We start from the raw sequence: 10548 nt of genomic DNA, 5'->3' as shown, positions 1-10548 counted from the left end.
TTTTTCGTGTCTGGCAACGGGTCGCAACCCTCAGCGTCGCGCCCGTACCGGACCGGGACCGGCAACGGGATTGCAACCCTCGGTATCGCATCCGCACCTTGCTCAGCCAGTGAGCGGCCGGTCTGTACGTGGGATCCGAACCCTCGGCGGGAGCGCCACCGCACTCTCAAGCGGCGCACTGTAGCAGTGCGCCACCGGGCCGGCCCTTTTTTTTTTTTTTAATATTCCATTTTAGTGTATCTTGATTTTTTGGCTGTATTTATTTTTTAAAAAATAATTTCACTAGGGGTCTTGGTATACGTAACTAATTCTAATAGTCTAATATTGTACCACATCACGTGAAATGTAGATGACTTGTAATCATATAGTTTTCTCCAACTGCTCACCCCTACTGCCCTTTTGCTATGTATACATCAACTGTACACACACACTCATACATAATCACACACATTGAAAACTTTCCTGGTGGTGTTACAATGTTTGCTTGAAATAGTCATATATATTTTAAGTAACTGAAGAGGTAAAAATGTAGCCTTCATATTCATCATCATAATTACCATTTCTGATGCTCTTCCTTCATTCCTGAAGATCCAAGTTTCCCTTTGTATCATTTTCTCTTCAACTTGAAGAACTCCCTTTGGTATTTTTTATAAAGCAGGTCTTCTGGCAAGAAATTTTCTGGTTTTTTGTTATCAAAAATGCCTTTATTTTCACTTTCTTCCTTAAGGATATTTTTGCTATGTGTAGTATTCAGGGTGATAATTTTTTTTTTCTTTTAGCATTTTCAAGGTGTTGTTCCACTGTCTTCAGGTCTCTATATTTTCCTAGAAGAAGTCTGCAGTTATTTAAGTCATCATTCCGTCTGTGTAATGTGTTGCTTTTCTCTATCTGCCTCCAGGATTTTCTGTTTATCTTTGATTTTCAGCAGTTTGGTCATGGTGTGTTTAAAGGTGGTTTTCTTTGAATATGTCATGTTTGGTGTTCACTGAAGTACTTAAATCTGTACATTTAAGTATTGGGCCAAATTTAAGTTTTTTCAGCCATTAAATTTTTTATGTCCCTATTCTTCTCTTTTTGGAACTTCAGTTATATTCACTGGACCTTTTGTTGTTGTCATACAAGTTCCAGAGACTGATCACTTTTTTAAAAATATGTTTTTTCTTTATTATTTAAGTTGGTTAATGTCTTCAAGGTCAGAGACTCTTTCTTCTCTTTTGAGTCCATACATTAAATTTTTATTTCTAATATTTTATTTTCCATTTCTAAAATTTCCTTGTAGTTCTTTTATGTAATTTTTTTTTTTTTCCTTTTTGTCTTTTTTTCGTGTCCGGCAACAGATCGCAACCCTCAGTGTCGCGCCCGGACCGGACCCGGACCGGCAACGGGATCGCAACCCTCAGCGTTGCTCCCGCACCTCGCTCAGCCAGTGAGCGGGAACCGGTCTGTATGTGGGATCCGAACCCTCGGCGGGAGCGCCACCGCGCTCTCAAGTGGCGCACTGTAGCAGTCTTTTATGTAATTTTAACGTCTCTTCTGAGAACTTCTGTCTTTACGTTTGTTTTATAATTGTTTTCTTTTATCTTTAAGAAAATGACTATAATAGCAGCTTTAAATTCTTTCTTATGATTCTAATATCTGGGTCATTTTAGCATTGGTATTTGTTGGCTGTCTTTTACATTAAGAATTGATCACATTTTCATAGTTCTTTGTATGTTGAGTAATTTTGAATTGCATCCTAAACATTTTGAATGTCATGTAGCATAGACTCTTGATTCTGTTTTAATCCTTTTGAGAATGTTGACGTTTTTGATTTAGCAGGCAATTAATCCCTTTAGGTTCAGGCCTCAGGTTTTTGAGCTACTTTCCTCCCACTTTTCCTGTGAATGGTAGTTCAAATCTCGGTTCATTTCACAAAACTCTGCTATGCTGGTTTGGGTGTATCCTGTGCATGCCTGGTTTAGGGGTTTGAGGATTTGTGGATATGCAGAAAATTATAGCATCCAGCACTCTTCCCTCTGGGATATCCTTCTCATACTTTGGCCTGCCGGGGTTTCTTTCTGTGATTCTTCTAGCCAGAAAGATGGCAAGGTTTTTATTGGAGTTTTAGCACCTTTGTTACACTGCTTTGCAACTGGGCCTGCCAGCAGGGCATAGTTGTGAGAAGGGGAAAAATTCTCCAAACGAGGTGGGGTGTTCTGGGGTCGGATAGGGTGTCTTGTGTCAGTGTTGCTTCCTGAAGTTTTTATTCCTTTCCATAACATGTGTGCTTTTGTTTACTTTCAGAGTTATCAGGTAGCAGTTATTGGCACATTGTTTACAGTTTACAGCAGTAGTCATTGGGAGATCTGGGCTCTTAGGGGGCTGATACTACCATAAAGGAGCTGGAAGTCTCTGTAGAATTATTTAAATGTTTGTAAACTGAATAGAGTCAGAACAAGTTACAGATTCTCTTTTGCTTTATTTGAAATTTGGAAGATAAGGGAGAAGGTAGAAAGCTGAAATGACCTTAAATGCAAGTATATGTTTTCTGACTCTTACCATGATATACGTGAAACTGTAATTAATCTGGTTGCGAGTCTAACCTCATCAACTCTTCTGTTTGTATTTTTAAAGCACTTGAAGACACTTCGTCATCCTTGCTTGCTAAGATTTTTATCATGTACTGTGGAAGCAGATGGAATTCATCTCGTCACTGAGCGAGTGCAGCCTCTGGAAGTGGCTTTGGGAACATTGTCTTCTGCAGAGGTCTGTGCTGGGATCTATGACATATTGCTGGCTCTTACCTTCCTTCATGACAGAGTAAGTAACTTGTACAGTCTGCCTCACAGGCTTTGAGGTAGACCGGAGGCTGATGTGTGTGATAGTGCTTGTAAATTTTGGTATATATAGAAATTGTGAGTTATTATTTGAAAGCTTCCTGAGAAAAAATAGCACAGTGGAAGGCACAAGAGGTGCTACAGACAGATGGTTTGGGGAATGGGCAACTTAGTTCCCTGTCCCTGGGAAGTTATTTATAGAAATTTATTTCAGTTTACTATAGTCTACCTCTATTTTAAGTCTTTATCTAAAAATAGCTTCAGCTGATATTTTTTATAAGCCAAAGATAATGGTTTACATCAGTGCTGCTATAGACCCAAGTTCCTATTTGTTTTCAGGATTTTTGTTTCATTATAAATTTTGAAGAAAAGACATGACCATTTCTTAGGAAGAGGCAGACTTTATACACATTCTTTCCGATTTGAGTAGGTGTGGCAAATTGAGAGATACTCTGTGGTGCAGCCGGTATGCTTGGCTCTGTGGCAATGTTTGTTACTATAGTAGTTCCTGTGTTTACTTCTGGTCTATTTCTTGACAGTATTATTGAGCTATTTTCTTTTATTTGCATTCTGAAGCATTAAGGTCTTTGGCAGCCTCCTAAGATTAAAAAACATTAGTCACAGGTTAGAAACATTTGCATTTGATTCATCTTAATGTATGTTTTTAAATTTTTTCTACTAATGGGAGAGAGATTCTCCAAATATCATGTTTGATTTATAATCTCTTAAATGTATGTTTCCAAGTTCACATAATAAGAACTATTGATGTTTCACTGGGGAGGAATATCTTTGTTGGAGAAAGTGCATGCACATGGTAAAAAGTTTGCGTAGTATGAGAGTGCATATAGGACCAAGTAAGTCTCTCTCTCATCCTTGGATCCAGTTAAATGTATGTTTCCAAGTTCACATAATAAGAACTATTGATGTTTCACTGGGGAGGAATATCCTTGTTGGAGAAAGTGCATGCACATGGTAAAAAGTTTGCATAGTATGAGAGTGCATATAGGACCAAGTAAGTCTCTCTCTCATCCTTGGATCCAGTGCTCTAATTCTTTTCTCCAAAGGCAGCCATGGTGAGCAATTTGTTATTCCAAAGATGTTCTTTGTGCTTATAAAGCAAATATACATATGCTTATTCTCTTTTATTTTTTCTCAAATGAAAACATACCATACGTAACTATTCTAAATCTTTCTTAAAAAAAAATATATATGAGTGTTCTATATAAAAATATGTTCATATTTGATCTAGTGGGTAGAATATTTAAAGTGCTCTTTCATCTGCTGGAATGGTTTCTGGTTTGGAAGAAAACTTAAATACTTTAGCCCTGTTCTCATTTTCTCCCTCTTCATACTTATTTGACTGTTCTGTTTTTTTAATTGGCTCTTCTGTGGTCTGTGGGATATTTCTGGTGGTCCTTATCATTCCCTTTTCGTCTTCTATAGGCAGAATTTTTTTAATGCCTACTGACAAGATTTCAGGTGAAGTGGATCTGGGTTCGTGATAGAATGTAGGTGAGAAAGAATTTAGAGGAGATAATTAATAAAGTAACCCATGGGAACAAAGATAAATTTTATCTTTAGAGACATTGGCAGCAAATAATATAGGTTATAAAGACTTGTAAATTTATGTTTAAGGACACATGTATTTCTTGATTCCCATAGAAATGGGGAGGTGACTACATCAGTGCAGTGGCATTAATGTCTTTATCAACCTGTCTCACCAGGCAGGAGGAGATAATATAAGCCTTTCCATTGCATTTTTCCTTTTTTCTAACCTCATTCAGTTTACCATTCCTTAAAGACAGTTCCATTTATTATGCCACAAGTGGGAAGGCGTGTTTTTATAGTTTTTTTTTTTGGTGACGAGTATTTAGTTTTTTAGAATTTCTACTTCAAAAATGGGAGTGGCAGTCTTCTTCCTGTTGTTTTCTTCCAGGGTCACCTAACACACAACAATGTCTGCTTATCATCTGTGTTTGTGAGTGAAGATGGGCACTGGAAGCTAGGAGGAATGGAAACTGTTTGTAAAATTCCTCAGGCCACACCAGAGGTAAGCAAGGTGGCAGCTCTTTTTCCTTATTTAGGATTTGATAGCATCTTGGAATGTGGTTTTTACCCAGGTACTTTCTATATTTTATTAATTTTAATTTTAATTTATTGGCAGCTGGCCAGTTACCCAGGCACTTTCTTTCCATGATAGTGTGATCTTAGATTTGGAGACTTGATTTTTTTTGTCAGTGCCTATGTTCATAGACTTTTAGGATTTCATTCCTTAAAGAGGGACTAGAGGTCGTATATTCTTTTCTCCTCATTTTATAGATGAGGAACCTGAGATTGAGAGAGAACAAGTGATTTGTTCAAATATTTTGATTAGATGCCCCTTATCACTGCTCCTGTAGTACCCCATACAGTACTTACTTTGATCATACCACTTAATGCTTAATATTGAAATTACCTGTATGTGTCTGTCTTTTATTCCATTAGCTGAGCTTCTTGAGGGTGTGATAGTCTCTTATATTTATCTTTTTATAGCTCCACCTAGCGTAGTGCCTGGTGTATATCGGGTATGTAAGAAATGTCCATTGAACAGTTGTCCATGTTGCCCAGAGTCATACATGAAGCAGCTGGAATGATGACCTGTGCTTTTTAACTCCTCCTCAGGGGCTGTGTCGTTGCTGCCAGTGGCACTACTTATAATTTTGTCTGATGGAATGCTACACATTTCCCTCCTAGGTCGACAAACCTTTCTGTTTTCTGTTTTGCTTCTTTCTGCTATTTTTCATGTTGCTGTTGGACTCCCTCCTCCTAAAAAGAGAAAATGAAATCCCTCCCATCATAATATCCCTACTGAAGGCAGTGGCTCTCTGTTTGCCTCAGTGGCTCAATCTGATTTCCCCTGTTCTCTTTCGTGCTGTGCCCACACGTAACTTGGGCATTGTGTGATGTGCACCTTCACGGGCTCTTTCTACTGCTGTTTCTACTGCATAGATAGTCATTATTTTTGTCCCCTTTGACCACTTTCTTCTTTGAATTCACCTTATGTCTATTTTTCTGTGGTCTGTATTCCAAATTCTTTGCCGTGGCGTTTATATAAGGCCTTTCACAGTCTCTTCCCCACCCTACCTTCAGCTCCACTTACCACTCACAGTTGTTGAGCTACTCTCTGGTTATATCCTATTCCCTCAGCTGTGTTCCCAGATGGGCCATACTCCTTCCTCTTCCTTTGTATGCCATTCTGTTGTCGGAATGCCTTTCTTCCCCTCCACTCCCTGGAAAGTGTAAACTCATCTAAGATCTGGCTTAAGTCTCCTTTCTCTGACTCCTTCCCCCAGGCATTCCCCTACTCAAAATTAGTCACTCCTCTGTGCTTCCCTGGCACTCAGCACATTTACTGAGATTCTTAGTTTACATTCGAGGTCGTGAGCACCTGTGTGGGAGCAGGGAATTTATGGCATTCATTTTGAATTCCTGGTGCTCTAAATGGTGTTTGGGACATATATAAACTCTTCGAAAATAATCTTTAAATTAGCAAATGAATGCGCTTATTCTGTGGATATTGATTTAGTCTTCATAGCTCATAATTCCCTCAACTTTTATATCTTGTGGTGACAAGACTTAAGATTCACTTGATTTAGTGAGAAGATTAATGATAGATTTGTTCTGTGCTAGAAAAGCCTTTTAATTGTTAGTATCTATGCAGGAAGAGAAAAAAGTATTCCTAATTTCCATATAAACAAATCAGATGCACACATGACCCTGAATAGCAGAAGTTGTCTGTTAAACCAGCTGAAGGGGAGAGGAAAGGAAACTAAAATTTACTTTCTCCTAAGCCTTGTACTGTGCCAGGTACTGCATTTACATTTTTATAATTAGGAAGATTTTAAATTTAATGGGTGACGTTGATTTGAAGGTCTCATTGCTGCTGTTTCCATTGCTCATTGCTTTTGTAACTTGGTATAAAAGATTGATTCACTAAACATATGTACAAATTATTTTCATTAATTTATTTAATTTATTTCTCCGTATAGTTTCTGAGGAGTATTCAGTCAGTAAGAGACACAGCATGTATCCCTCCCGAAGAGATGGTAAGATGTTATGCTTCAGATGTAGTGAAGGCTCCTTTGTGTAACCGACTGTGAAACTTTTCTGCTCATCACTTTCTTTACTAAGTTATGGATGTCTCATAATTCCTTTGGCCCTGAAGGCTTCTGAGATTAATTTTATCACCACAGCTAGGGAGCCAGCTTACATTTTTTGGTTCTGTTGACACCTACTATATTGTTTAAAGATAGAGATGACTCAGTGTAGACAGGGTGTCATGTCATTTCACGATAAGTCATTGTACTTTGCTGGAAGCCACAATAGTTGAGGAAGCAGCATCCGTAGTCCTTTCCTGTGCTTCACCCAAGCCATTCATCTGCCTCGCTGGCCATTAGTTAGGATTCCAAGATGCATTAAAGAGTGATTATTAATACTATGATGTTGATAAAGAAAGATTCTGTTTTACCAGTATATTCAAAAACAGATGCTCACATAAATTCATTCTTGTAACCATTGTAAATAAACATTGATCCCCAAAGTTATATTTAGTGTGCCTTACAGAAATACAAACTCAACTATAAACTTAAGTTTAGACCTAAGACTTGGAATAAATCAGGTTTATCCAAATCAGTATGGTGTATCTATGCTAACATTTTTCAAACTGGTGATTTGTGGGTTTTAAGTCAATTCAGGGGGTCTTGCCCAGCATTTAAAAAAAAAAAAAAAGGAGTAAAGGAGAAAATATCATTGGGCATCTCAGATGATAGGCTAAGTACTGTTTTATGAAACTTTTATTTCCAGTATGTGTGTGTTTATACATATGTGTGTCTACTGGGTCATGATATAAGGTAAAATTTTTGCTCTGGTTACAGTTAAAAATATTTTTGAAAGCCACAGACGTATCATATTCTGACCTTTTTTTTTTTTCTTTTTGCCTGCTTGATATTTTAAAATCTTTGATTAATTCCATTCACTACCAGTTTTGTTGTTGTTGTTGTTGTTTTTGCGGCTGGCTGGTATGGGGATCTGAACCCTTGACTTTGGTGTTATCAGCACCATGCTCTAACCAACCGAGCTAACTGGCCAGCACTCTTAATAATAATGTTAATACTAATTTATCTATTCTTTCTATATCTATTACAGTTTTGGTGTTACGGATTCTTTATTTATTATTAGTTTATTTTTTGGCACCTGGCAGGTAAGGGGATCTGAACCCTTGACCTTGGTGTTATCAGCACCATGCTCTAACCAACTGAGCTAACAGGCCAGCCCTATTCACTAATAGTTTTAAGAGCCCATAAATTAGTGTGTTAGTACGTGGTACCATAAAGTTAGATTCGAGTGTAAATAAATGCAAATATAAGAGAAAGTGCTGCATAGAAAATTAGAAATGATTCATAAGCAGATCTTCTTGTTTTAATGGTATTTATTACTTTTAGTCTCCAGAATTCACAACTCTCCCAGAGTCTCATGGACATGCCCGGGATGCCTATTCATTCGGAACATTGGTGGAAAGTTTGCTCACAATCTTAAATGGACAGGGTGAGTTGGAGTTAAACTACTGCATCCACAGATTAAGTAGGAAAATTATCCACAGCCTGTTTTGTGTGGAATTCAAAGGACTGTAGTCTTTAATTACAATAGGGAACCTATTGCTTGCCAAGTAACTTTTTTTAGGGCAGATATGAACAGCAGTTAGGAAAGAAGCTGTAGGTTTCCTTTAGTTTTCATAGTGAAAAGAATTTTAAGCCGGAAGCAGTTTGAACTATGGCTGTCAGTATGGTGTGATTATCTTATTAATTGGTAACAGTATTTATGGTCTAAAGACTCTATTCCTTATTGAGCTAGCCAATAAGTAAACGAATGTCTTTGATGATTTATGTGTAATAATCTGCATAATAGAGTAAGGTTCAAAATTTTTTGTTAAATTAATTTCTAAATCAGGCTTAACATTTCTTTATCTCTGTTCTTTCAAAGTCCTTTTGATTTATCTTCTTCTTGCTGTAATGTACTCATTACTTTTTTCTTTCATTGCCCCTTAAAGTCCAGGCTACTAAAGACATTATTTTCTACTCTCTTCTGTGTTCTCTAATTTATGCTTGGCAGCCTGCTTCACTCTCCTGTGACCACTCTAGGCCTTTAATTTTCCACTCATTAAGTTTACTAAGACACATGTCATATTAGGTCCCTTTCTGGCCTATATCTCACATTGCTGAAGCTTTGTGCAGTTCTAATGCAGTTTCTTCTACCAAGCTGATGCAGTGTTCTGATGTTACAAGTACCTCCTGGATGTCAGCTCTAAATTGTCCCAGCCTAAACCTGAGAATTGAAACATAAGGCCCTAAGGCATCTGTTGTATGTAGTAAACTAACTGTTCTCCTATGCATGTAGAATGGTGGCAGTTTTGAACCATCCTTTGAAGAACTGAATTCAAGTAACTGTCTGTGTTCTGTGAATGAGGAACTCTGATTGAGAAAGGCCCTCAAACCTCCCCCTTATTAAACCTCCTTTGGGCCTGAGCTGGCTTAGACAGACAATCAGAAAAAGAGGGAATAGAATGGGGGAGGCACCTGGGGTGGGGCTGGATGTGTTGGCATGGCACAGGAACTTTCTCTATCTGCCAAGAAGTTTGGCCTAAGGCAAGCAGGAAGCTGTTTAGCAACAGCCAGGGCTTTTTTGTTTGGGCTTTTACAGGTTGGTTTTTGCTCTCGTCAGTCTCCAGCTATAGAGGTCCTGAAAAGAGGGAGAAGGCATTGGAAACTAACTGTAGCTCTGGATTTCAGTTTCAGCGGATGTTCTGTCCAGCTTTCAACAGACCTTGCACTCAACTTTGCTGAATCCCATTCCCAAATGTCGGCCAGCGCTCTGCACCTTACTGTCCCATGACTTCTTCAGGTGAGGGCGTCTGGTGTGATGAAGCTGGCTGCTTCCTGCTGCTTTCCTGCTCTCCTGTGCACTGTATAAGCACCAGTGGGGGTTGTGGAGGACCAAGGATGCAGGCCCTGCTGTTGTTAATTCTTAGGAGAGGTTGAATCATGTCCGCAGAAGAAAATAGGGAGAGAAAGTGGTTGCCTCTCAGGCTCCTGTGACAGATACGAAGTTTTAGAAATCCTTGATTGTCATGGAGGTTTGGGTTTAGAAATTATAGTCAAATTCATTAGAGCTTCTGATTGTGAAGAAGCTAGCTTGTGTCTGGTTGTTTACAGTTGTAAGGTAATTGGAAAAGTTAATAAACATGGCCTCTCTTTTCTGCTGCTATTATATTTTTGATGTGAATTTGTTATTGTTGAATATTTCTTTTGGGGCAGGGGATGAGTTTATTTTTCCTCCAGTAGGAGATTATTTTCTTTCTTCGGTAATACTTGATGGAAGAGCGAAGAAGTTGGTTTATGGGGAGGGGCACAATATAACAATTCTGGATTCAGAGGTTTTTGAACCTCTCAAGGTTGGTTTTCGTTATGTGTTCTTTCATTTTTTATTTCCATGACTACAGAAATCTGCATAGGTTAGTTCCATATACATGACTTTAATTATCAAAGCCAACCTTACATTAGTTTTCAAAGTAAATATACTTATGTGTTTGCAGTTGGAGAGCCTGGGAAAAACCAGAGCAAAGGGAAAGCTACTATCATCCCTGAAAAGGGAAAAATTACCTGTAGAGTAGGACCGGGGGGGGGGGGTTTGGGGGGGG

At 38.4% G+C, this 10548-nt stretch overlaps 1 protein-coding gene and 1 non-coding gene across 5 annotated transcripts in view; one reads left to right on the top strand and one right to left on the bottom strand.

Annotated features, from left to right (window-relative positions):
* The window catches only part of SCYL3 (SCY1-like 3 (S. cerevisiae)), a 37956-nt gene that overhangs the window by 12566 nt on the left and 14842 nt on the right, over nt 1–10548 (top strand). For all 4 annotated transcript variants that reach the window (XM_008582071.1, XM_008582073.1, XM_008582070.1 and 1 more), the window contains exons 3-7: nt 2614–2799; nt 4753–4866; nt 6845–6901; nt 8297–8399; nt 9641–9752. In XM_008582071.1, coding sequence (XP_008580293.1) covers nt 2614–2799; nt 4753–4866; nt 6845–6901; nt 8297–8399; nt 9641–9752 — 572 coding nt within the window. The remainder of the gene's footprint in view (nt 1–2613; nt 2800–4752; nt 4867–6844; nt 6902–8296; nt 8400–9640; nt 9753–10548) is intronic.
* TRNAI-GAU lies at nt 8050–8124 on the bottom strand. Its single transcript has one exon. It is a non-coding gene; the product is annotated as a tRNA-Ile (tRNA).

This window comes from Galeopterus variegatus, unplaced genomic scaffold (genome assembly GCF_000696425.1).
Source record: "Galeopterus variegatus unplaced genomic scaffold, G_variegatus-3.0.2 Scaffold2512, whole genome shotgun sequence".
NCBI classification, from domain to species: domain Eukaryota; kingdom Metazoa; phylum Chordata; class Mammalia; order Dermoptera; family Cynocephalidae; genus Galeopterus; species Galeopterus variegatus.
This window is presented reverse-complemented; position numbering and strand designations above follow the sequence as displayed.